This window comes from Hippoglossus hippoglossus, chromosome 14 (assembly GCF_009819705.1).
Source record: "Hippoglossus hippoglossus isolate fHipHip1 chromosome 14, fHipHip1.pri, whole genome shotgun sequence".
Lineage (NCBI taxonomy): Eukaryota > Metazoa > Chordata > Actinopteri > Pleuronectiformes > Pleuronectidae > Hippoglossus > Hippoglossus hippoglossus.
In genome coordinates, this window is record NC_047164.1 from 21,081,647 (window position 1) to 21,109,453 (window position 27,807).

General features: G+C 42.8%; 2 protein-coding genes across 3 annotated transcripts; one reads left to right on the forward strand and one right to left on the reverse strand.

The window, feature by feature from the left end:
• Window positions 1-27,784, forward strand: pcp4a (Purkinje cell protein 4a). Of its 2 annotated transcripts, XM_034607118.1 has the most exons (4): window positions 1-174; window positions 21,070-21,121; window positions 24,713-24,745; window positions 27,052-27,784. In XM_034607118.1, the coding sequence occupies exons 1-4, from the start codon at window positions 166-168 to the stop codon at window positions 27,180-27,182; spliced, it is 225 nt and encodes a 74-aa protein (XP_034463009.1). In that variant the 5' UTR covers window positions 1-165; the 3' UTR covers window positions 27,183-27,784. The 2 variants fall into 2 exon arrangements, with proteins under 2 accessions (XP_034463009.1, XP_034463010.1); XM_034607119.1 differs by lacking the exon at window positions 24,713-24,745 and having other exon boundaries at window positions 26-174.
• Window positions 17,921-18,910, reverse strand: LOC117774586 (rab5 GDP/GTP exchange factor-like). The gene has a single exon (XM_034607117.1). The coding sequence runs from the start codon at window positions 18,869-18,871 to the stop codon at window positions 17,921-17,923; it is 951 nt and encodes a 316-aa protein (XP_034463008.1). The 5' UTR covers window positions 18,872-18,910.
• Window positions 27,785-27,807: the final 23 nt, after the last annotated feature.

Sequence of the window (27,807 nt, forward strand, 5' to 3'; positions counted from 1 at the left end):
AGGCGAGCAGAGCCTGAGCCCATTGGTTTCTACGGAGGCTGTGCGCGCTATAAAAGCAGCCTGCGCGTGTGCGAGCGCAGCGTCTTGGAGAGGACTGTGCCTTCAGCCGGAGAGGAAGCGCACCACACATCACCGGACCCACACGAAGACACACGCGGCGCAGCCATGAGTGAGGTAGGTGCCTGATGGGTGATTGAATAAAAAAAAAAGTTCACAGGACAGGAACAGAAGAAGACATGTGGCGACGCACAGGTATAATATCAGGTTGATCCGCTCTTAAGCGTTTGGGCACTTTGTCCAAACACGCGCAGAATTAAAGCTCGGGTGTGAAATGCAACAATGTTTGATCAAGAATGGGCTGTGGGTGGATGTTCAGAGGAGGAGATTACATATAAATCCTTCTCTGGATACCAGCATTTCCCGTATCCACCGTGTGTCAGGAGTTAGCCCAGAGAATAAGTCTAATACACACAGTTTATTTTCATCATTTTCCTGTATATGGCTACTGGACCATAACATCAAACCTGTCAGTCACCTGCTGTGTCCCAATCAGTGATTCCTTCTGTGATGTGCTGACACATTAAGGACTGTGGTATTTTTAAGAGAGGGTGTAACAGACCATAAGTGACAAATCTCCCAAACTTCCAATGGCAAATGACAATGACAATGTGAGTGAGTCCATGAGACTTTACTACATCTCTTGTTGGTAAGTATGTTTTAATTCCAGCATGAATTACTTTGGGATGAAGCAGAGGCAGTTTTGAGCTGTGCATCATTTCACGAGGCTGAGCCATTACAACTCCAATGTGGACGACAGAGGGGATGAGTCAATACCAGAGTGGAGATTAGAAAAGACCCTGCAAGAATCTTCCCTTAAAGACGATCCACTGGCAAAGAGCACATAGTCACTGAATTATTCAAGGCTTGCTGTTAAGCCAGAAAAATAACACGAGGGCGCGCGGGCTCCACTAGGACCTTATCATGAGTTTGTTCACCCAGAGGAAGTGAGCTGACTAATATACTGTATAATCCTGCTTTTATTTTGTGTCCTGTTATACATGTCGTGCTGCCTGTGGTGGATGGTGTCCAGCTCCACACAGCTGAGCGTGGGGTCAACTCCTGGAGCTTATAATATAGTTGCAGAAGATGTTCCAGATTAAAATGAATATTATTTATTTGAAGAACGAGATTTTGTTCCCTGATCAGAGCTGCCTCAACATCTAAACTGCTGTGAACCCCCTCTGCCTCGTCGGTCATTATGAATCTTTTATTGCAGACTGTCTTTTTGTTCAGTGTCACACGGCGCAGTCGTAGCTGATCTTCTTCTCTACCCTCTACAGCGGAGCTGGAGTCTTATAAATAAGACATTGCACAGAGAAAAACCCAGGAAATGAACTTGCATCTCATGTCAGCTATGGATTCATGAACCTATAAAGAGTTGTTGCTCTGAATGAATAATTTAATAATAATAATTTAAAAAAATCAACAACAGGCTCAATCTACTCCAGTGCTCTTCATTGACTGTTCATATCCACACGGTTGTTTTAATGGTACCCTGGTGCTCATCAGGATTATTGGCACTCCAGTGCAATCTTTCTACGCCAAAGAGAGAAATCCTGCTTAATTATATTTCATTTCCTGCTGTCAAACCCCATCTTAGGGTCTCCATCATATGAAAATACAGTCTTAATTCTCTAGAGACACTTAAATATTGATAATATCATCGCAGGTAAAGTACCGGCAGTATATAATTGTAACTGCACTAACAGCTGTCCACTAAATCCAAACTGCTTGACTGACATATATAGCCCTGCTATGATTTACTAACATATTTAAAATAAAATCCCACAAATTAGCCAACATTGTAGTTGCATGGATTGGGAGCATTTTGAAAATCGATATAATTAATTACACTGTGCTTTGATTAATGTGAAGAAGTGAGGCCATAACTGGTAAGACATGCCGCTGAGTCATCTCTGGTAGGATCCATAAACGTCAGGCAGTTTGAGGCTCCTGCTGTGAAAGTAGCTTAAATGGGTTGCCTGTCTCCATAGTAATGAACAATGCAGCGTTTCCAGGCTGCACTACCCGGCCAATCATGCACCTAGAAATAACAGTACCAGTATGTCACTATTTATTCTACATGTTTTGAATCACCTTAAATGATTTGTCAAATCTGCTCATTCCTATTTATTCCTATCTGATTTTCAGATACTGCATCTGTACAACCTTACAGTTCAGTGACACCTTCTTGTGCTACTTCTAATCAATCCAAATCGTGTAATCCAGTAGTCATCGATGTAATGAAGGCGTTTGAGTCATTGTGTTCTTTTGATATTTTTGGGGCTTTTATATGTTAAAAAAAAGCATATTTTTCTATCCAGCTGGTGTAAAGAGTTGTGTGTCGCCCCCTGTGATTAGTGGCTGCTATAATGATATGTTGTTTGTCTCACATGATGATCTGGAGACTTATTCCTCCTCGATTTTGAGCCTCAGGTTGTTCAACAAAACTTTAATTAGATGGCACTCAGTGGAGAGACTGCAGCCAACTGTGTGCAGCTGCCAAGATATGTCAGTTCCACTGCAGTGGTTTTCAGTAAAAGAGTGATTTTTTTTCTGTACCCAATTACCAGTTAGTTTCTCACCAGGAGATGCACCTACATAGCACCCTGGTGGATCTGGGGGGGTAAAGGTACTCATCATGGGACTGTTGTTTGTCATGCATCATCTCTTTACTGTCGGCCTGTGTTCTAGTAAAACTGTCCAATGGATTCAGTGTCACACGTAGAAGCTACAGTTTACAGAGTATGTTGAAAGGAGGCAAGTGGAGGAAAGGGGCTTGGTCAAGTTAAATAATGCTCATGGTCAAAACAAGAATCATATCTGCCTCAACGACCTCAGACGAAGTGTGCGATTTCTGAATTCAATTTAGAGTTTAAACTTTAATCAGCTTCTTTGCTCTGCCGGGCGGCGAAGATGTCACTGTCGGTCAGTTGTGCTCAGATCACTTTGGTCACATGGAGTGTGAGCAGCAGCAGCAGCAGTGCAGCCTGTGGGAGCCACTGGCAGGGCTTTTAGACTCACACTGTATTTAGACTGCATGTTTTTTAAAGTCTATCTGCTGACTAATTCAAGAGATCAGAGGCTAGTTTACATGAACGCAGAGCTTCAATAGCAAGTGTTAGGTCAGGTTAAATCGATCTTGTTCGGAAAGGCTGAGTTTAGAGAGTAACAGAGAATATGTTACAGTATAATTGTGAATTATCACTGCTTGGGTCTCATGTTCGTTGGTTTGACCATAAAGTTATTGTATCTCCCTCTGAGATTCGAGAACACGGCGACATCTTCAGGCCATCACACAGACTTTAAACAAGTCGACAGTTTAACCAGATTTATTCAACCAGTCTGTTTGGAGGGAGGGGGGTGAAAATGTCACAAATAATTACCTCCGCCAAAGGAGGTTGTGTTTTCGCTTTGTTTGTTAGTTTGCAGCAATAAAAACTACCGGACAGATTACAATAAAACGTAACTAAACTGTGTGTGACAGGTACGCAGACTGAAGAGTGAAAGACAAGTTCTCATGTGAGAGAGAGAACTGCATTGCATGCCCCTTCATGTACACACACGACTGCAGCTGTAACAGAGGTGAAAACTGCGGATGCTAGCGTCAGCGTGCGGGCGAGCACATGGCAAACAGCGCTGCACACAGCTATATAATGCAGCGACCAAACAAAACACACAGTTCTCTTATGATATTTTGAAAAGTGTAAAAAAGGTTAAGGACAAATTAGGATATGGGTGCCGCCACCGTCAAGGTATTTATGGGAAACACTGCTTTGACGTGGCGAGATAGGACATTATCCGTGGGGGAGGTATTGCTCTCAGAGTTACCTTCTAGTTCCTTATTGTACAGGGAACCGTGTGCACAACTACTGTATTACATGTAGAGAGTCAGTCGACTGTGATGGATGTTAAAGAAACACAGTGACAGCTCACGTTTCATACATTTCCACAAATCATCACTTGATTCAGTGTTGTGATGTAAAATCCTAAACAACAGGAAGATGTCCACAAATCCAAAAATAAGACCAAGTTGTCAAAAACTGACATCTCTTAATTTTCTCACATCTGACATAGATTTTGTCATTCCCTTTGTCGTTCCATTAGTGTAACTGAGGAGTATTGATGAAAGCTGCCAAAAGCTGATGCACACAACACTTAGGACATGAGTGGAAATATGAATTTCTTGTGCGATCGCTGTAGTTCTGCAGGCTAACTGTAGCACATTGTGCTTCAAGTGCTGATTTTACATTAGAGTTTGCAGAATTCCACTGGCCTTCAGGATGGTGGTTGTGGTGGGAATAAGCATTTAATCCCCTGGTGAGGAAATAAACAATTACACTGAATGATCGAATCAATGCTCAATGGAGTTTCAAGGCATATTGAACACAAACAAAGTTACAGTGTTTCTATTTGGCCAAATAGGGACAGAGCTCTTATAGCCACGGCAGGCTCAAGAGTCTGACAAATGTCTTTGATGACAAGCTGGCTTTTATACACAAAGTTTGGAACACACAGCTGTCCTCAGTCACGTTGCTATTGATTCGTGATCACGCGTCCTGCAACCTGCTGCATAGTGATATTGATCTCTCTTTCCTAAGTGCACAGACACTGCGTATTTGATCCAACAGTTCACCGGTTCATCCAGTTCATAGTACACAAACATTTCCTTGGTAGTACACTTACGCAAGCATTCCTAGTAGAGCATAATGCTGATTCAACTACTTCAACTGAAATCGGGAGCATATTCAGGTCGAACAGTTAGATCTAAACATTTTCATTGCAGTGGTTTTTATGGTGATGTATTGATTGCCTTTTTTTGGTGGGGGGGGGGGGGGGTATGAATAATTAAATGGCAATTCCTCACTCATCTGTATAAAATCTGTTTGAGAGTGTAATTATTGAAAGACTGCCATAAGCAGTATTAAAGGAGATGTCATAGACGACCTGCCCTTCAATCAATGCATCAACATGTAAGTGGTCTCTGGCTGTGTTCACCTACCTCGTATTTTAATTACAGTGAGAGTGGTGGCTACTTGGCAAAGCCATTTGTTTCATCATCCAAAGTGGACCAGAGCCCTTTTTATCAAATTAATGAGATAAGAGTGTTAAAAGTTGCTGATCGATGTAAAAAGGAGCTGACATGGGAGAAAAGTGGTTGGAGAAGGATTTTCTTTAAAACTCCATTTTGCTGACTTCCAACTGATAAAGTGATTGAGACTGAACTAAAGTGGTGATTTGAAACAAAAAGCTTGCAAATTTGGAGGAAAACCTTCCAGGACAATTTGAAATGTGTTGATATAATATGAAGTATGATTTTTTTCTCCTACCTTTTGACCTGAAATATAAACCCATTTTAATCTGCGACTCTCTGTGATTTGTCATGAGACATGTTGACTGACCTTAATCCCACTTTAAACAATGAGCAGAGATTACACTGAAATAATCTGTAATCCATCTAAACTGACAACAGGCTTTGGTGGAGCCTTCACTCGCCATAACCCGGCCTCCGGGGGTAATCCTGGTTTTTGCAGAGGGAAAATGACAAACATCAGTGAGAGAAGAGTGGGGATGCGAATGGTCGACGCAGGAGAAAAAAATAGAGCAGATTACGATAAAACTGCCCAGAACCTCACCCCAAGGCTCTTGTACATCATTTCTGAGGAATTGCATATACGTGTAATCCCACAGACAGAAAGCTGTTGACATTAAACACTTGAGACCACCACCTGTTTCCAGTCTGCAATGTTAATTTAGCCTAAAAGTGATAGAAACCCACAACATCATCCCTGTGTGCCTTGTTAACCATTCACCTTTGCTTTTCTCTCTGGTTTACATTGAGGATTAGAACAATAAATCCCAAACTTTTTTAAAATCGACTGTATTAAATAAAATCTTCCAGTCACAGCCTCGGATGTCCCGGGATTTACCCCACCACCTCCCCTGTCTCCAGCTGCTGTGGTCGCCTGGAACTGACACAAACAATGAAGTCACAGCGAGACAGATAATTAAAGCAGAGATCCAACAGTAGCAACACATGACGCTGAGGATGTGACTAAAAATATCTCCTCATCAATTATTCATATATTTATTTAGCTTGAGACACAATGAAGTTTTTGTTTTTGTCACTGACATTTTTCACCACACCACTCAGTCAGTCAGTGATAGCGCTCTCTTCAATCAGAACACTCTCTGTGGTTGGTGTCTTTTTGTACCTGAAGAACAGGATGGAACCTGAACTCAAATTCTGCAGACAGTTAACAAAGCCGTAAAAGTGTTGCTTATTCCCCTTTTTAATTATCCCTTCAGCGATGTGTTTACAGTTGCTTTTAGAAAGAGAGAGGACTTTACAGTTAATGTATTCTGCTGCTGTGGCCCATACTCTGCCTAATGCATGCTAATGTACTTTGCTAACTCCATGCTGCTATGCCATTAGTTTTAGTTGAACGACTCCAGCTGGACGACAAAATGTACCCACCTCATTCTGTAATGATGCTGTTCAACAGCCAAGAACTTGCCACCGGGTGTATATGGAATAGTCTGATGAGATTTAAAAGGGCGTATTGCTCAAATTGCCAAAAGAACAACAGTGCCAATGACAAAACAACATCAAATCTCACTTAGTGGTATCTATACATGCAGATGGTTGTGGTTTTATATATCTCATAGATTACTACCTCCAGTGTGAGGATGAATGGAACTAACAACCGAGCATCTCTTTTCTGAAACAGTGCTTCTGGATACCAGAGCTCACTGGTTCATTGTGATTCCAGAAGTTTTCTGGTCCAATGACCCTTTCCGCAGGGAGACATCCTTTGTCTGTAACCAGCTTTCGCACATGCACTGGGCCTGAAATTATCCAGAGGGGCTGTGTGTGTGAACGCAAAATGGTTTTCCTGCCAGCCCCTAAGTAAAAACATAGGTTCTCTGGAGGATTCAGGGGGAGTAAGTGTGCCTGGTGATGACAAATGCAAAAAACCCACAACAAAGAGAATACAAATATCTTCAGGAGCCATAAGAGTAGAAGACGATGACAATTTGGAAAGACAAAAAGAGATTCGGGAGTGTCTGGTGATAAGTTGTGCTGTAAACAAAGACACGTGATCTCTGGGGCAGAATAAATACTTTGGTCAACCTGACCCAGAGAATCTCCTGCTGTGTTTTTCATATGTGAAAGGCAAACTCTGGAGAAAGGATCACATAACCAACCATCCTCTAACTTTATTAATATTATTACTTCTAAAGTATGGTGAAAGTTCTCCAAATATTTTCCTGAAGAGCAAGTAATTAATCTGAGTTTGTTGTCATTGTTTCTTGTATTATTGACAGAAGTAGTATGTGACAGACGTGTTTTTCTCTTTGCTGTGGACAGCTAATGAGCTGGAAACTGAAGAGGGTCTTAGAAATGCAGAACAATGGAAAGAAGCTAAACTCAAAGTCTTCACTAATTAATCATCAGACACACTGCGGAGCTAGTTGCCAGTGAGGTGGTACAATGTGCTCACTGACAGCTGATACTGTGCTGGAGAAAGTAGAGATGCACTGACGACACTTTTTGCAAAACCCAAGTTGAATCGTCGTCTTTTCAACTAGTTTTACTTCAGAAAGTTACGACAGCAGCTTTATCTTTTGTCACATCAATTTCAGGATAAACAGGAACCAGAAATACCATGTTCATGGTAGACAGTAATCTACCAGAGGGATGACACTGCATGCATGTGATTGCACCACCGTCAGATGATATAATGTTTTGTTGTGGCAAAGGCTTGGCCTGGATCAATTTTGTGCAAAAAAGCGGCCAACAGTTTGCTCTGCTGTTCGGTCGTCTGACCTGCTCCAATTTACCTACTAATTCCACAAACGTCTGTCTGCCTGTTTGTCGAACACATATCTTGCAAACCATTCATCTTATTGACTTCATACTTGGCATGTGCATTCTTAGTGTTCCAGGGAGGTGCAATGTTGGATTTGGTGCGATCTGGACACATGATGCTCTGCGACATTCTTGCGTAAACAACAGCAGTGGTCTGCAACTGGTAGCCTGAGGCCAATGATATCTGTCCCACCAAATCATTTAAAAAAAATCTGATTATTAGATTTTTATTTTGGACTGACACAGACAGACATTCAGGGTTGCTGCGAGTGCTGATCTCCATCATGGCAGCAACATTCATTCCTCATTAGCAAGTTGTCTTCAAAGGAAAAGCATGACGTTCATTTTATTACATTTAAAGTGTCTTAAAACCCCAGCGCAGAGACAGAACACAGAGCATGGGTTGATGACCACATCCTCCTCCTGAGAAGGAAACAAAGGTGGTTGGAAACCATACATTATTGTGAACAGTGAACGGTGTGATACATGTGGCGGAGCTGGAGAGTTATGGGCACATTCCACCCAAGCCAAGTAGGAACTCCAGGATGAGGAATGTCGGGCAAAGACACAGCGTAAAGCTGCTTCCAGGTCTTGGTTGGGCCGAATGGTCTACCTGTTGGTCTGAGGGTGATAGCCGGAGGATAAGCTAACAGATGCTCCCAGTACTAGGTAGAAAGCCCTCCTACCTGGAAGGTGAACTGGGGCCCTCGGTCAGAGACAATATCCAGGGGAAAAACCATGCAGCCGAAAAACATACTGTGTAAGCAGTTCGGCAGTCTCCAGGGCTGAGGGGTGTTTGGGAAGAAGGATAAAGTGTACCCCCTTAGAGAACCTGTCAACAATGGTTAGTATGGTTGTGTTACCTGCCGATGGGGGGAGACCAGTGACGAAATCCACAGCGATATGGGACCATGGACCACTGGGGATTGTTGATGGTCGAAGGAGTCCAGAGGGAGGTCGGTGGGAGACCTTTCCGCGGGCGCAGACCGAGCAGGCGGGGACGGAGGACTGAGTGTCCTGGGCGATGCTAGGCCACCAGAAGTGTCGTCTGGTGAATTCCAGGATGCGTTAGCATGTTAGCTTGGAAGCATGCCCCCAAAGGAGCACTTAGGATCGGAGGGGGACAGGGACATAGAGGCGGTTAGGAGGACTGTTACCTGGGCCGGTATCTTTCTACTGTGCCTCCTTAACCTGGAACTCCACCTCCCAGAAGGCAGCTGTCACAATGCACAAAGGAGGGAGGATGGACTCTGGAGGTTTGCTGGAGTTCTCAGGGGCTGAGAGGGCATCAGGTTTCTGGTTGCGGGAACCGGGTCTGTAGGTTAGAGAAAAATTAAACCTCCACAAGAAAAGAGCCCACCTAGCTAGGGTTTAATCTTTTAGCTGACTGAAGATAAGCCAGGTTCTTGTGGTCAGTCCACACAATGAAAGGATGCTCTGCCCCCTCCAACCAGTTCCGCCACTCCTCCAGAGCCAGCACCACCGCAACTAGCTCCCAGTTACCCACATCATAATTGTTGTTCAGCTTGAGATAGGCGTTGAGAAAAAAAAGCACAGTGGTATAACATGCTATCCCCCGGAGAGCGTTGGGAGAGGATGGCCCCCACCCCAGTGTCCGAGGCATCAACCTCCACCATGGACTGTTGAGAAGGGTCTGGGTGAACAAGAACTGGAGCGGTGGAGAACAGAGTTTTAAGTCTCTTGAAAGCTTTGTCAGCATCAGGAGACCAGGTGAAAGGAACTGTAGATGAGATGAGTCTTGTAAGGGGTGTGGCTACCTTACTGTACTCCATGAAGTCTGCAATTCCCAGTAAGCATTGTAGATGTTTCCGGGTCTCGGGAATGGGCCACTCCATCACCACCTGCAAAACGGCAGGGGAATTGGTGAGGCCGAACGGCATCACCCGTTACTCAAAGTGTCCCGGGGGGGTGTTGAGAGCCGTTTTCCACTCATTGCCCTCTTTAATCCGGACCAGGTGATAAGCGTTGTGGAGGTCTAATTTGGTGAAGATGGAGGCTTCGTGAAGGGCTCCAAAACCTGAATCACTCAGGGGAAGTGGATAATTGTTTTTTTAACTTGTTTGATACTGTTTAGGGCTCGAAAGTCAATACAGGGTCGCAGAGAGCCATCCTTCTTTTTAACAAAAAATAATTCTGCTCCTACTTCCTTTTCAGGTTAAGTCATGGAGGAAAGTGGTGGATGATCTTAGCCAGGTGTCTGCCATCTAAGGCATTAACCTCTATGGGTTCAGGAAGTGGGGCGAGAGGGATGTTGCTCTGTGATACCAGATTTGAGTCCATGAAGTTTTCAATGGCACCTGAATCAACCAGGGCCTTGAGGGTAAGAGAGAGAATTAGTTATTAGCTTGGCGTCTAGCAGAGTTCGGGATGGGGCTCTGCTGGTGGAGGATTGTGTCTGGCTCAACAGGGTGCCTCCTCTGCCTGATGAGCCTAATCTTTGGGCCGATTAGAGCACTGGACGAGGGTGTGGCCAGGCTGGCCGTAGAAGAGCCAAAGCCTCTCTCTAAATCTCCGTTGATGTTCTGCTGCAGTGAGCCGAGTCTAAAGAATAAATCTATATAAGGATTCTGTATTATCTTGACCGCTAATTCATCCTTACGCTCTGTCAAGCAAGCACATCCCAGCTGCTCTCAGCGGCCAGAATGCGGAACTGGACTGCATAATTGGCGACTGAACTTGTACCCTGTCGGAGCGAAAGCAAGCAACTGCCTCCTTGCCTCTAACTGGGTGGTCAAAAACCTTCTTCATATCAGCTTGAAATTGATTGAAGGATAAATTGAAACACGAATCTCGGAGTTGTGTTAACAAGTCTCCGACTCAGTTCACAGAGTCCCCTAATCCTTTAAGGGTCGGTCATGTTGTCCCAACAGGTTTCCCTGCACCTTGATGGCATGGCGGAGTACGTCTGACTCTGCGGGGTCCATAGCTGGCCAGTTCATTCTGTTACGTTTAAAGTGTCTTTAAACCTCAGTGCAGAGACAGAACACAGAGCACGAGGCAGTATGGAAATTTAAGGGTGTCTATTAATCCAATAAAGCTGGATCGTGGATGCGGTTTAGATGATGGAGGGCGAAGGATATTTCTCCGTGATGTCGCCAGCGAGGAGGGAAAGCAGGAGGGCCGGAGGGTAGAGTTCTGGGGGAACAAGGAGAAGCACAGTAAGTACAAGATAAAGCTACACGAGAGAATTATGATTTGATTACACAAAACAGAGCGGCCGAGAACATGAGACTACCACTGTAGTGACTTGGACGAACTGGCGATGACTGAGAGAACAACCAGGGTAGATATCCTGCCGATGATCAGCGAATGAGCTGCAGGTGAGGTGGTGAGCTGTCCCTGGCCACGCCTCCGCAGAGTCATCAGAGGGAGACGGTACACACCTGCGGAGGGGAGACAAAACAAGGGAAGGGGAAAAACAATAGGGGGCACAGTGGATTAAAGAGGAGCTGTGACACTTTATATTGAGCTGAATTAGACATCTTTTATTTTGTCGATTGCTTAACAGACCTCATTCAGTAAATAATTATTAACTTAAATAAGCCACACATGTGAACAGTAATAAACAGCCCAAAAAAGCGAATTCTGCTTAATCTTATGAAAAACTTTGACTATAAAATCATTGCAGATAAACCAGGTAGGACAAGCACAAAGTTTTCTAACTGCACTTTGCACCATAGACTGTTTAGAAAAAGCTCCAGCACACTAATGACAAGGTATAATTCTGAAGTAACTCTGGAGCATTAACACAGGCCAAGAGAACAGCCCATTCCAAACAGGCACTGCACTAGTTCAAATAAACGAGAGGGTAAGAATTTGAACCAGTTCTTATTTTAACCAGTGTTTTATCACTTATTGAGAAAAACTTCTGTTTAAACTTGGTTGTACCTGCACTTCCTCCACAGAACATTACACCAGCCAAGAAACTCAAGCTGTAGTTTATATTGACAAGCTGTAAACCTTCTTTTAAATAAGCCAATTAGCTTTATAAGAAAGAGAGAGTCGTTTTAATTACAATGTACAGTGTGGACCGCGGTGACTGCCTGCAGCGCTGCAGAACGCTGCTCGTTCGGTCAATCATCCCTCAGCGGTGTCACTCTTCCACGCTGTCATCCCTGTTTCCAGTCTGGTGGTGGGGAAGCTGCTGAGGAATTGTAATGGTGCTGGGATGAGCTGTCTCTGACCTAGTTTTGCTGTCTCCTCGTTAAATTGTTAATAGATCCCGAGTGCAGCATGGAGCCTCTCTGTGGAGCCTGAGCTGCCATAAGTACCAAAAATAGCCCACCACACACTGGGAAGGTAATTTATTTATTTTACCAATTCCCTCCACGCCGACCACTATCATACCAGTGTTGTGTTTTACCAACTCATGTTGGAGCATCACACAGATTTTAAAGGTTCAGTGTGTAATATTTAGCTGATAGGGACCTATTGGCAGATATTGAACATAAAATAATAATCGTAGTGATATTTTCACTAGTGTGTAATCATCTAAATTGAATGAATTGTTGTTTTCTTTAAACTAGAATCAACCCTTTATATTCAAATACTTTATATTTAAATCAGGAGTGGGTCCTCTCTTCGGAGGCCACCATGTTTTTTACAGTAGACTGTTCATACTGGACAAACTGAACACCTTTGAGTTTTTATGACAACTGAAGTCTACCACAGGTTCTCTTTCATGTTTGGAACGGGAGGGTGAGGTGAGAGTTGTTCAGCTGCAACATGCAACTTCACCACTTGATGTTTCTAAATTCTACACACTGAACCTTTAAGAAACCAGTAGTACAACTCATTCTGCCTGTTAGAGCCTTTGTAAAAATCTATCTGCTACAGTGACAGCTGTATATCATTTATTTGTATGGATACACTCTGCACCAGTAGCACTCCAAGTAGCCCTGACTCTGCTCTGATTAAATCAGAAACAGGAAAGTTACAAATCTAATGAGACGGACACGAGTATTTAAATTAAATATTCACACCAAAAAGGTTTTGTCTATTTCAACTTACCTCAGTGCAAAACATCACTGAAGATCGCACTGTATGTTTTTTTTCCTTATCTTTATTCTAGAGGCTGGTCTTTCAGTTCACGAGCAAAACGTATTAACTTCACGTCCAGATTTTGTAATGCTCTCACTCAAAATGTTCATGCCGCGTGAAGCGTCGGCTCTCGGTGGGACAGTTGTACTTGTCAACACTACAACTGGCATTATGTTGGTAAGGGAATTTGTTGCACAAAGAAATCCAAGTGCACAGGAAATTCTGAGAGCAGAGGAGAAATCTGAGATTAGACGTTTTACGTGCAGAAAGAAGCAGCGTGAGCGTGAGGAGAAGAGCTGAAGCTGGAGTGCTGGAAAATAAAACACAACCAGTGTTTATTTGAGTGCGAGCGCAGGGTTTTGAGTGAAATCACTTTCAGCACTGAGGTTCAAATGCAGCAAAAACAATTAAACAGCATTTTAAGACTGAATCACCTTTTTTCTGTTAGAGTATAACCTTTGAATCTGGATAATGATAAAGGTTGTGTCATTAGTTATTGTGTTCTGAATCAGGGTCATGTCACATGGAATTTAAGGAGTGATAATGATATTTTGGACAAATGGCTGTTTATGACAGTTAATAAATATATATATATGAGTATGGTACACTGGTACACTGTGGCTGATACTGAAATCAGTGGATTCTGATCCAGAACAAAAAAACAAATTCTATGTTTTGTACATTGTCAGTCAACCAGAGCACACAGACCCATGTGGCACACACACTTGTACAGAAGGTCGTCATCATTAGCGACATAATTATCAACATTGCTATCCATTTGTTAAGCTCCCTCTGTCTTCAGCATATGGTAGTAGAAGCCGGCTCCTCCTCTGGGAGAGTGACAACGCGGCATCTCTGCCCAAGCTGCACACAACACGTTCAAACACCAGCCAGCGACACTGTGCTGGTTCACTTTAGCTCGCCATGTTGTTGGCACTGAAGGCGTGGGAGACTCGTGATCTCCTCTCAGCTTCCCAATGAGGAGCTGTCCTGTTTGGCAGGACTGAGGGAGTGTCTGTCCACGTTTGTGTGTGTTTGTCCATCAGCCTGGAGTAAATCAACGAGTATAGTCACTATTAGAGTGAGTGCAGATAGTAAAGTGATCTACTCAGTGAGCTCGGCTCAGGAGAAGGGAAAAATTCAAAGCATAATAAAGCAGGATTAAGGCTGTTGTCGCGACTGACATATACGTTTAAACATATAGAACCAGCAGCAACAATTTAAATATCTCAGCAAATATTTGATGCAGAGGATGAAGGAGAATGATTCTGATTATCTTTAATGTAGCACCAATTCAGGTCAAAGTCTTTTTCTACTTATATTTAAGGCCTTAAGATGCCCTGACCTTTTGTATCATGGCACCAATAGTTGTGGTTTTCTGTGAAATGTCTGAATAACTATTGAATGTAAAACCATGAAATGTGATACCGATTTTGACTCCTTGACTTTTCATTTACCGTCATGATCAATTCAGATTTTAATTTTTTCCAACTAGTGTTGTGCCTTTTCTCAACCTGCCTGTTTAGAATGGGCTGTTTGCTTCGCCTGTGATGATGATGGTGGCAGTTTTCTTTCTGAAACTGTAAAAGTGACCTGCAGTAATTAAGCTGCTGCAAATAAAGACTTGATTAGATAGATAGATAGATAGATAGATGGATAGATGATGAATGGATGGATAGATAGATAGATAGATAGATAGATAGATAGATAGATGGATGGATGGATGGATGGATAGATGATGGATGGATCGATCGATGGATCGATAGATGGATAGATATTTGCTAACATATGTAACTAAGATGAGCTGCTGCTGTATAGACTCTTAAGATGATTTCAGACAGCGAGTGGTTCCTGCCATGGCGGCTGCCTGGCAACTGGCAACATCACCACAGACACCGTTAAACACAGAGGATTGTTTCTTAATATCAGTAAAAAGGAAATAATCACTGATATGACATCATTAATAAATGGCAACTTCCGTTTGCTGTTTATGGTCCCATACCAAATAATCAGACTGATGTTTGGGCTGATGTTGCTGCAAAACCGTTTCTCTTCACTGATGTGTATTTTCTGTTTCGTCCTTCAGAGAACTCAGATAGACTAAAATCAGCTTCTTGTTTCCCTCACTGGTTTCTGTTGTTGCCATGGTCACATGGCGAGCTGCAGTGGCGAAGCTGAAAAAGTTGTATCATTATAAACCCCTAAGAGACGTTCAAATTCATAGGAGCGGAGACTGCCCTCCCTATAATTGCTGCTCCCACCGACCTTGGCTGTGTCTGAAAGAGGCTTTTTCTCTTTGAATGTCTTGTTTTATTCAGAATAGCTTCACCGAGCATGTTCAGCTCTTTAGTTGTGATATATACTGTGGCTTTGATGCTGGAGAGAATCTTATACTGGTAATACGAAGACGGTAATATCACAGAAGCAGGATTTTAATTTGAAACCTCACAGGAAAAGCTGGTATAGAGAGGAAAGGAATATTCACAAAACAAGTACACACTGTGGTGACCTCAGATGACAAGAGGTTAATCCTTTTGGGGAGGAGCTCCGCCATTGTTGGGACTGTTTGTCTGCAGTGGCACCCATTGGTCTAAGAGGGGGGAAATGTGAGATGGTCAATGTGTGTACGTACTAACTGACAACACTAAATCACCTCCTCATTAATACCCATTCAATTACTGAGAAAGTCATGGAGTTCAGCATTCACAATCTGATAACTGGATTGTAAACAATAGGCTTCTAATAACCATACCTGCATGTGTAGTTTTGCACTTATCCCTACAAACAGATTGTGCATCTGCAATTCTATTTTGACCAATCACGTTTGATCAGGGATTGTTTGTCCCCAGGTAAACAGAATAGGGTTTGTATTTATATTACATTTTTCTAATCTTGATGACCACTCAAAGTGCTTTACAGTACAGTTTTGCCATTCAGCCATTCACACACATATTCAAACTCACACACTGCTGCAGAGCTGTCAGGGGCAATTTGTACGGCAATGTATGCCGAACGGAAGGTGGAGTCTTGGCTCCGATATCCACTGCTGACACTGGAAGACCCAAAATATTGGCTGCTGCCCCCAGAGGCTAATTCGTCATGAGACTGAGAACAAAGTATGAACGCTGTTGTGTGACATCATGCTGTTGTTTGTACCTGAACTGCCTCTAAACAACATCAGTCTTTTAACTGACCTAAACAAAATGAGCCATATGAGCCATGACTCCACCACAATACAGGCCCATGTTTTAAGAGTTCACCTCAGGAAACACAGCTGATTGTCAGACACAGCTGGTTCGTTGAGTAACTCCTCCTCAACAACTGTGGCCCACTCAATAAGCTGATACAGTGTTGGTCATTTTAATAAAATGCAGCTTTAAGACGTGGATATTTCTGGAAAGTCATTACATCACACTTCTTTTTGCTGTGTGTGAGCCCAGCAGGTTTCTACCAGCTCTTCCAAAGCCTAGATTAACAGTATAAGATCCCAGTTGGCTGCTCCCAAATGTAGATTAGAAAGAGTCCTCTGTCACCAGAGTTACACAGCGACCTGCCTGAGACTTAGCCATGGCTTATATCATCTTTTATATCACATGTGTAAAGGCTTGGTTTGTGTTCAGATTGTATCTAGATAAGATTTTAACATGATTCCATTTACACCTTGACTCCAGTGTCCACATTAAAATCTGATAAAGATCTGATCATCGTCCAACTCTTATTACATCCCTCTCTTGTTTGTCCATCTCCAAAAAAGACAATAAAATAATAATCCAGGAAGAATAAGGACGATGGTAGCCATTAATGACACTTTGTTATTGTGTTTTTTTGCTTTGCGATTGGTCTCATCTTCACTCCTTCCAATGTGTCCTGAAAAACAGTCCTCTCCTCAGTCCTAAGCGGGGGTGGATCCAGGGCCGGGGCCACAGGGCCCTGGCCCCAGCTGAAATCCCCTACCCGCCACTGGTCCTGAGGACCGAGTAAAGGACGGCCTCCTGTGTTACCGGCTGCCTGGCTGCTGTTACCTTGCTGGTTTGGAGCAGTTGTGTGTGATTATTATTTCCCCCCATGTAGTTGTTGTATTCTGATTGACAACGTATTTGCATTTACACTGTTCATTGTGTCCCTGACCATATCTGGAGGTAGTGTGGCTGATCAGACTGTAATCTGTCCTCAGTCTTGGGTGCAATTACACCTGTACTTTCAAATTCCATCATATATACATATATATATATATAAAACTGCCAGTGATGTTATTATGCTTCTTGTGTAAAACATTCTGGGATTTCGAAAAAGTGCTATAAACTTTCTTCCTCTTCTCCTTCTTCTTTTCTTCTGCCTTTCTAATCATATCTCACCAAAGCGCCAGTGGCACCTGCCCATGTTAATCATCATGATAGCAGGCTCCACAGCATGTTGTCCCTCGCCAGCGTCTGTCTGTGTTTCCTCACAATGAGACGGAGATGGCTTGATGTCAAGGTCACAGCTGACAGGTGTGCAGGTTAATGAAAAGTGGACAGCCACACACTAGAGAAAGGAATTCAGTTCTTTAACCTGATCTCACTTAGGGAAAGACGCCTGTGCCAAATCATCCATACTGAGTCTGTGCAGGCAGCAGACCAGAGACAATATCCTCCAGTAATCTGCAAATTTAGATCGGTAACACAGAGTTCGTTTAGTATAGTTGACATCATTTTGTTTGGGTTTTCTTGTGTTTGCAGCTCACCCCTTGAAGGTTACAGTGAAACAGCAGTTAGGGCATTTTAAGCTCCAAGTATCTCCAAGAAGAAAGATTTGATCAAAGCCTTTAATTGGATTATTGACAATGGGAGCGTTACTATTTGGCTCAATGTATAATTGATGTTACATAGACAAATGTCTAGGAACAGGGCGAGGGTGGAGTAAAGCCTCTACACGTCAACCAAGCACCTACGGCTGCAGTGGCGGAGGCAGGAGCTCATTCTCAATGATATCAGAGTCAATTGCTGACTGTGCTGCAGACCCGATCGCTGTGGCTGAAGAGAGGTTTTGCATCTCCAGTTCATCTGTCCAGTCGATAAGGTCGCTCTTCAGTTGGCCAGCGTTCTCCGTCACACACCCCTGCCTTTCCTTAAGCCCCTTTAGCTGGACTAGCCGTGTGTGGACCTGACTGAGAGCTGCGCTGCCTGAGGAGGACGAGGAGGAGGAAGCTCCGTTGGTCTTTGGCCAGTGGGGGGGCGCCTGGCCTGACATGTAGAGCTCAAACTGCTCAGAGCTCAGGTTCAGAGACTGAGCATCCAGTTTCTCAATGAAGGCCACCACACAGCATAGTGTAGTGAAGTAGTAATCATCCTCTCCGGACATGAGCTTCCTGGAGTTGCCGAAGCGGATGATGTATTGGATGTTGGACATGAGTCGTGGAGGGTTTGTTTTTAGCACGATGTAGATGAGCGTCGGGAGGAAGTCGTCCGCAGACACAGTCTTATTCGTTTTGGCTTTGATGGCATTAAAGACGTGCTTGCTGCAGCTAGTCCTGCACCGCAGTTTGTCTTTGGGCACTTGCTTCAACTCCATTTCACTCAAATCTATGATGGCTTTGGATACGTAGTCAGAAACCTCAGGGATCTCCTCATCCAGTGGAGAGCACAGCATCTCAGTGGTGACCCAGTGCAAGTCTTTGATTCTCTTCTGAATGGCCAGATCCTTTTTCTCATCGTCTGTGGTTTCAGGACAGAACACATACCTGTAGAGACGAGTCATCACGTACTTCTCTACATCATCCATAACGTCCCGTGCATGATCTGACGAACAATTGACCTCGAGGTGCTCTGACAGGTGCTGGTAGAAGTCTTGCACACACTCTGACATCTCATCAGCACCCATGTTCCACTTACCGACCATGCTCTCAGTGAAAGCCTGGCAGTGTTTGAAGATCTTCCTGCCAGACCTCGGATATTATTAGATGACACAACCTCAACCTCAACGACAATTTGAGTACAATCATTGTAAAATGTAACAACTTATTAAACATCTTCAAACCAATGCAATCATAAGAATTACTATTGTTATTGATAGAAAAAGCTTCAAAGGAAGACAATTTATATCTTAGATAGGTGTATTCCTTTGACGTTTTGTCTATTTTGAAGTTGGAAGGTGTATACATTTTCTGGGATTATAACTCCAAAACCAGCTTCAAAATTCTGACCCAGAACAAGAAGTTTTACTGACTTTTCCACCTGTGAACACTGTAATAATTGTGTGGTTTGCAGGGCAGGGAATTCATACAGTGCATATTGTAATACAATCTTACACACAGACATTTCTTAATGCAGCACACACATGCAGCTTGTGATGGAAGTTTTTCTGGAAGCTGGTGAAAGGAGAACTCAGAAAGCAGCTGGTGTCTTATGCAGAGCTCTACGACCTCTACCAGTGCCTCACAGCAGACGTTTTAGCCTAAACAGAATTTTGTATGATTAATGTGCGCACATTTAGAATATTCATACTATTTTCTATACTTGATTGTGCATTAATTCTGGATAAAAACAGTTAAGTTAAAAGTTACAAAATGAAGTTCCTTCCTTGTGACTTTTTCTTTTTTTTTCTTGTCACAGTCAGAGACAAAAATACTCACACTTAGGATACCTTTATCACAACACAGCCACTCACACAGACACAAATAGCACCAAGAGGAGGTGTGATCGGGGAGATCTTTTTCTAGTCCCTTCTGAATTCCACGAATGTTTTATAGCTGGAGGAAGTGTACATCTTTGAACTTGGGATTAGTTTCTCATATCTGTTGTTGGGTCTAAAGCCATGATCCATCTTCTTAAGGTGCATGAGTGCCGGGCGAAGCTAAAGGCTTTAAGAGGAGAGACAAAGATGATAGGAGAGTAGAGAATGGAGTGAAGATGAAAAGAAAGAAAATGGAGTCAAACAGCAGAAGGAGACACCAGAAAGTTCTGCCCTGCAGCAGCTTTTTAATATCAACTTTGTGCATTTGTCTTGATTTCTCAAAATTGCATTGCGTCTTCCAGCTGCACCAGAGACAATCGCTCACACGTTATTGTCCGTGGACGCTGGCTGCCACTGAATGCTCGCACATGTTCTGGTGGGTGGAGGTGCGACGTCTGGCACTGTCGCTGTCGCACTGAAGCGGACGAGAGTCTGCTGGGAATCCCAGTGGTGTTCGCTCACTTCGATTTGTGCGTGTAAACAGAAAAGCAGATGGCGGCCACACTGTAAAGCCACTTTCACTTCCTCTGACTCTCTCTCTCATGACGGCACATGGGACCCGAGGAGGAGGATGTCGAGTGTCTTGAGTCGCTTTGCTCACACTTGACTCAAACACATCAACACTGCTTTGGCATTTGAAATTCATTGAACACACGGGATTAATAATTCAGGCTGAGGGCCAAGATGGAAGGACGGTCTCTGCTGTGAAATACAATGTGCTCTAAATCAAATCACACCCACATGGCTCAGCTGTATGAGTGATGCTCTCGTACTAGAAACACATTGATTTTTGCAGGAGCAGAATGTTAAGTTAAAAAATGTTTTTTAATGCACGAAAGCTCGACGTGATGCAAAATGATCTTTCTCGGGAAAACACGCTGAGGACATGAGTGATGCCACCGATGCAGACAGGTCTCCTCCTGTGCGCGCGGCGGTGTGGAGCAGCCGTCTTATTTTTGGGAGCTGAGTGCTTCTTGTAATGTTGCAGAGCAGCACCAGTCTGTCAGGGGAGAACAGTTGGGAGCTGTTAGAGCAGAGAGAGCGTGCCTCCGCTGCAGAAACATGGATTATAGATCACCACAGCTCATCCTGTCTGCCCTCACACAGAGCAGAGGCTGTCCTCCAACATGTTCACCGAGACGCACTGTAGTTCAGTGTGAGCATGACTTCCCATCATGCTTTTCCTGTTGGGAAAACAAGCCAGACTGTGTGTTAAAACTTGTTTCGTGATCTCCACTGTAAATGTGCATTTTGTGGAATAAATGAAAACACATTCCACATTTTTTTCATCACTTATCCACATGTGATGTTGCTTCATATTCAGAAACAAATGATGATGATGTTTTTCTCTGTTGTCTTTGCAGAGACAAGCATCTGGAGCAACAACTGGAAACAGCAAACCATCTGCTGGCCAAGGTATTTTTGACCACCAGTCTGAACTCACCCCCCAAATCATTTAAATACAATGCAAATACAATATATTATACAATATTCTTAATGTGCTGCTTTAACCAACATTTTATAAAGCTCCAGATATTGTTTTACCTCTTGTGCTCCAATGCAACAGCACAATGCCATTATCATGATTGTTTCACATTTATTACTGATATTATAATTTTTGTTCTTCTTCTTCTTCTTCTTCTTCTTCTTCTTCTTCTTCTTCTTCTTCTTCTTCTTCTTCTTCTTCTTCTTATTAATACTGAACTGGTTTTACTGATCCGTTGATTTCACATCTTATCAATACACTGATACTAAATCAAGAGAATGAAAACCGCCCAACCCCCAGAGTGAATGCAACAAAAACTTTAAATACATTATTTATATTGTACAACAATAACTAGTCCTATATTCCTTCTGATTATACGTTTAATACTATGGTTAATGGCATTGGTGGAAGACGTATTATCAATTTTTACTCAAATTAGCAATAGCACAATTTACAAGTAAAACTCCTGCATTCAAAAGCCCCCAAATCACAGCATTTTTGCTGCCAACCAGTCGCAGCAAAAGTTTAAAAGTTCCGATTATTTAATAAACATGCAGTAGCATACTAAAATGTGGGGAAAGCATCTGTGCTGGTGGCAATATTCTTATGCTTGGAGTTGGTAGAAGAGGAGGAAACAGTCACTGCAAAATTACAGAGTAAATGTAACTGGAGGTGACGCCGATCCTGTGACCCTGCGTCTCTGAGCTCAGTGGAAAAGTGGAAATGTGACCTGGTGTTTGATTCCCGATGTTATTGTCTTTAAGCTAAGGAGCAGAGATGTAAGAGCATTGGGTATCACAACGCTGTCTGTCTCTTATCTCTTAATCACACACTGAGTAAAATATCAGTGTATTAAAGATCACACAATCATTGAGAAAATCTGACAGAAGAATAGATTTGAACACGCCTCTCTCCTGTTCTCCTATGAGGACCAGCACACCTCAGTGGTTATGGTTTCCTCCACCATGGTAGCAATTTACAGGGAGACCTACTTTGAAAACTAGGCCATGGTATTTTTGGCATAATAATGTAATTCAAATCCCTTGAGTTAGAAACGGTAAAATTGGACTCACTGTACTTGGCAGGACCCTTTGAAATTCATAAATGGTGTTAAGTGCAGAACTGTCATCTTGGCAAAACTGAGAAGAAACAGGAACAAAGGGCTGTTTCTAATGAACCTCAGAGCAGTGAACTGCTTTGTTTTCACGGCCTCAGCTCGGGAGAGACGCTCGAGAATCACTCTGACATTCTCCTCCCCGCGTCACACAATGAACAGATGCTGACGAGGCTTGGAGAAAAGCTGATATATTTATCATAAATATACATTCATCATGATGTGTTTGTGGGTTTCTCTACTAGATGCTTTTAAATCCTTTGAGCACTTCCTGCAGTTTGCGCCTTTAAAAATTAGGTTTCATGGCAGCGTGCGATACAACACACAGAGGAGTCCGAGTAATCTCCTCCTCACACAGTGGCTGCAGCAGGTTAATAGGAGCCTGTTCACTGTTAAATGGCTCCACACACCCATTCAGCACATAAAGCAGCAGCTCCTGTGCACCTGGAGACCACGTGTCACCTCTCGTCTCTCTGGGGCCGCTGATAACACTGTTAGGAGCCAAACTGAAATGGATTCCTGTCCCGACTTCGGGGATGATGAAGTGTAGTGCGGCTCCGGCTCAGTCCGCAGGGAAACACCCCGGCAGAGATCGGGAGAGATTTTAGGCAGCTTCATTGAATTTGACCGAGGCGTGAATTGCATTCATTTGACATGTGCCCTCTGTTCTTTCTATCTCTTTTCATTTCTTTCCACTTTCTGTTGTTTTGAATTTTTACTCAACTTTAACTCAGTCTAATAAATGCACGGTATAGAAAATTTTCTTTTATAAAAAAATCATTTTATTGCATCATACGGTAACATTTTTCAATATAATCTAATATTATTAGATATAAGAGAGAGGGGGGAGTGGGTGGTACGACAAGTGACCACACACATCAAAGATATTAAAACAGACACATCTTACACACATCTACACACTATCCCTCAATTACTATTGGGTACTGCAGGCAAATCCAGTTGACATATGTATTATATAGAAAAGAAGAGACGTTTGTCGAGCAGTAAATCTTCATCAATTTCCCTTTGGCAGCTGCAGTAAAATCCAGCCCAGATCTATTGTGCGTTTATATTGTACAGTGGCACTTTGGATCACAGCCTGCAGATTATAGTGCAAATATTTAGAAAACGTACAATGGATTAACTGGAGGATAAGAGAAGGTCAGAGAACAAATTAAAGGTGGGACATAGAAATAAATCACACTGCAGAAACTTCTTCTTTTTGTTTGGAGCCCTATCACCAGGTGTAAGAAATCTGATGTTTATATTAGATTCTGGTCTTTGTGAGAACTATGTAAAGATGGTTGTTTGAGGAGTCACACAGGGTCATCCAGGTCTTTACCTTTTTCTGAGTAGATTTCCGTAAACCTCTCTATACATGTATTAGTCGGGCTTCCCTCCATTGCCTTTAATTGGTCCAAAATGCTGCTGCTTGGAGAAAAAAAAAAACTTTAATCTCTGTGTGAATTTTGATTTAGTCTTATTGTATTTTTATCCTTTCGTGAAGCACTGTTAAGAGAAGTGCTATAAATCATGATTATTATTATTATCATCTATATAGAATACATTTTAAGATTAGAATTAAAATGTTAAAATATACAAATTATAATTCCATTCATTTCATTGTTAAATCCACATGTTGCCTCATTTCCCTATTTTCCTTAACTTGATCCTTCTTATTTCTTAACATTCCCCATTGTTTTTTGTCTGGAGCTAAAATGATCCAAAATCAATGCACACAAGTTCAAGGTTTCAAATGAAAAATCTTCAGTCAAAAATGTTTAATGGAAAAGGAAAATTTGTGGACTGAAATTTTTGTATAAAATAATGACAGTCTGAAAGGCAGTTATCTGCCGTCTGCCTGCCAACTAGCTCACAGGCTAACTCTGTTAAGGGAGCTATAACAAGAGGAATCACCTGAAGAGCATCATGTCTGTATAAAAAAAACACCAACTTACACAACCACACACCATGAGGGATCAAAGTGTTCCCACTTAGAGTCACACTTGCGGTTCAGTGTTCATTGATTGGCTTCACAGGTCGTGTCTTTGTGGTTTGTTCCAGCCTTCATCAATCATTGTCCACATACTCTCAGGTTTCCTTAAATCTCACAGGAACCAATTTAAACATGACCTTTCACAAACCTCTTATGGAAATAATCCCATCATCCATTGTGGCAATGTGATTCATTCGCGCTGCAGCACAGCACATTACTGAGCGTGTGATGTTCCTGGCCCATGAAGTCGCTCTCTGTGGTGTAAAGGGTATCGACCCTGTGGGGCAGGTTAGAGTGTTGAAAAGTGTGTGTGTGTGTGTGTGTGTGTGTGTAGAGGAGAGACAGAGGTTTGTGTGGCTTCTGCAATCATGAAATATGAATTTGTTTTCACTGTCACGTGTTTCATCCAAGGACCTCAAGGTCAACCAAAGGTTCCATCTAAACGTAAGTAGGTCACTTGGAAAAATCGCTGTTTATGCTGGAGCGCACACCTTGCACGGCAGGTCAGCCCCACCATGCACGGAGCACTGTACTGCATGACAACTGCTGCTTGAATAAACGACTGACCTTTTGGCAGCAGTGAGTGAATAGCTGTGTCTCAAATCAGGGGCTGCATCTTTCGTTGGGTTTCATTTGAAGACCGATTGTCTCACAGTGGCGCGACCAGACTGTCCCATTTCGATGTGGCCGACGAATGCGTCCTTTCGTCCAAGAGAAACGAACGCTCCAACGGGTGGATCCCTCCCAGAATGGCGCTGTCAGGTCACGAGACGTCCGAGGCTTCAGGGAACATGTTAAAAAAACCAACTGCAGCTCTGTTGCTAGGAGACAGCAGTGAGGGCGGGGCGAGCCGAGCCGGTGACACAGATCGCAGAAATCCCCTGTAGACCAGACCTTCTCAGTTCAGGTGCATGGTCCACGCGGGCCCAAGAAGGCCGTCTCTTTCATGAGCTGCATAGACCACATCCTCTGAAGGACACAGCCCCTGAATTTGGACACAGCTAACGCGTTGCAATTTTGTCTTCCTGTAAATCCTTCTTCTACAGTAAGAATTTTCAGCCACATCTTTTAAAAATAAAACACAACCTTTCCACTTGTGTCAGCTCCACAGCGCACGTGTCCGAGCCGTTCCACACTGGCTTGACTTCAGGCTTGTACTCACCATTTTGCCACTTGAGCACTGACATTGTGGTTTTGCCGTAAATGATAATGTCCCACTCTGTTCATTAGTGGACAGTGTGAGGATTAATAAAAGTGGTCTGACAATATGAACTGATCTGCTGCGTGTATGAAGATGATGACAGTTTATTTATAAATGCAGGATTACAGGAGTTTGTCTTGTGTAATTAAACACTGACATCTCATCTGTGGAGAGCAGTTCTCTTGATTTCTCTACTGTCCTGAACAAATTCCCTCTTTAATTCTCCAACCGAATAAACTGTCTGTAAATCCTGCAAAGACGTTTTAGTTTCTTTGCACACAATGACTTCAATCATTTGTTGAGTTTTTGTTTGGTTAAATAATTGTTGGATTATAGGCCAGAGTTTATTTAGCCTCTGTTTGAACAGGTTATGCTTTTCCTCTCTGACAAGAATCAAAAACGTAGGAGAAATAGAATAAATTATTTTGGGTGAAAATAGAAGATCAGCATAATTGATTGTTATATGTAATTAAACCCAAATATAATGTGCACGGTGTCTTATTATCAGTGCAAACACGATTTCCCATTTCAACGTAGATTTGATTTTAAGATTCATTTAAAGCTCAGCGTGGTCTGGCCCCCAGTGATAGGACAGAGCTACTAACTCCATACGCTCCAAGCTGGAATCTATGATCCTCCAACCAACACTGTAGTTCCTCAGTTTAGTGACCAGCCATCAGGGCCCAGGGCTCTGGAATTCATTGCCTGAAAAGATTAGACTTGCTAGCCCTGTTTTTAAATCATTGCTTAAAACATATATATGCAATCACAGTGACAATGCTGACATTGATGCAGTTGTTTAGCAGGTGTTTTGTCATTGTGTTCTCCATCTTAAACCAAGTAGACGTTAATGTTTGGGTCTGAGATCAGGAGAAGAATGAAGGGAGGAGGGTTCACGAAATGAAGTAAATATGAACATGTTCACCTCTACAGCTTTTACATATATGACACAATAACAAACTGTACGAAACCAGGTGAAGTGCACTCTCTATCTCCTGATTGGCCTCTAGTCTTTGAGCTGGTCCAACTCTAAACCGTGAATGAGATGCTACAAGTCAGATGGATGAATGATGCAGTGCAGATGACGTCTTCTTTCAGAAAGACAAGAGCTTCTAATGTAATCGTCTCTAAATATGAATCCTCATGTTATCCCAAAGAAGGTAGAAAAATGCATGCACTACGCATTTCCTCAGTTGGAAACTGGTATGTTAATTAATCCGAGCATGACATATACTTTCCAGTATCTCCACTTTCAAACTTTTCAGCACTCATCTCTGAACAGCGAAAACAGCATGATCCGTCAATAGTTGAATCATTGAGCTGACACTTATAAACAAAGGTTCTTGTTAATAAATGAGGTCTAATTAATACAAATATATGGTTCTCTATGGCTGTGTAAACACACATACATCCATAATCTTGCCTGAGACATATAATCATCTATATTTGAACGTGAAACAGCCCTGGCCTGCAGTAATTATCGCTAAAGGTGCAATTGAGACATGTCAGTCGTGACCTTTTCTCACCACGGTCCCTGTCCTCTCTGTAGATGAGAAGAAGAACAACGTGCCGGAGGACTTCGACATCGACATGAAGGACCCCGAGACGGAGAAGGCTGCCGTCGCCATCCAGTCGCAGTTTAGGAAATTCCAGAAAAAGAAGCAGGATGTGAATTCGTAGAGCGAGCGCTGTCCCCTGCGTCCTCACATAATTCGGGCCTGGTCTTGCATGTCAACCAAAACTGCACTGTCATGAACTGAGATGGAAGGGTGGTGGGTGGGATTCCTGAAGGGGGGGTGGGGTGGGGGTGGGGGGGGTGTAAACAGTATCTTTGTGAAAGTCTGTGCATAATTTATAACTTAGAATGACTATTATATACAACACTGATACATGATCTAATTCTGGGTGTATGTATTTAAATCTTTCCTATAATTTCTGTATCATTTTCCAGTTTTTTACTTGGGTCACACTTAATATTGGGGTTTCCTATGGCACATTCAGTGTAATTTAACCATGGAACAGAACAAACTGAAATGTCATAAATAGTCAGTTATTCTCTTAAATTCAGGGGTAATTTAAAGCCACGTGCATTTCTGTGATTGACACTTCAACTCAGCTCCTGATTTCATCTTGGTAAAACATCATAATCAAAACATGTTGGGCTTCACTGGAGGTTTCCCTCTGGCTGGTTAAATCCTCTTGTTTCCACACTGTATGATTGATGCTTTTAAAATCTGTCTCTGGTCCGTCGACGTGGGTGAGCTCCTCTCCATCAGGTTCACCTGACGACATTAACGTCACCGAC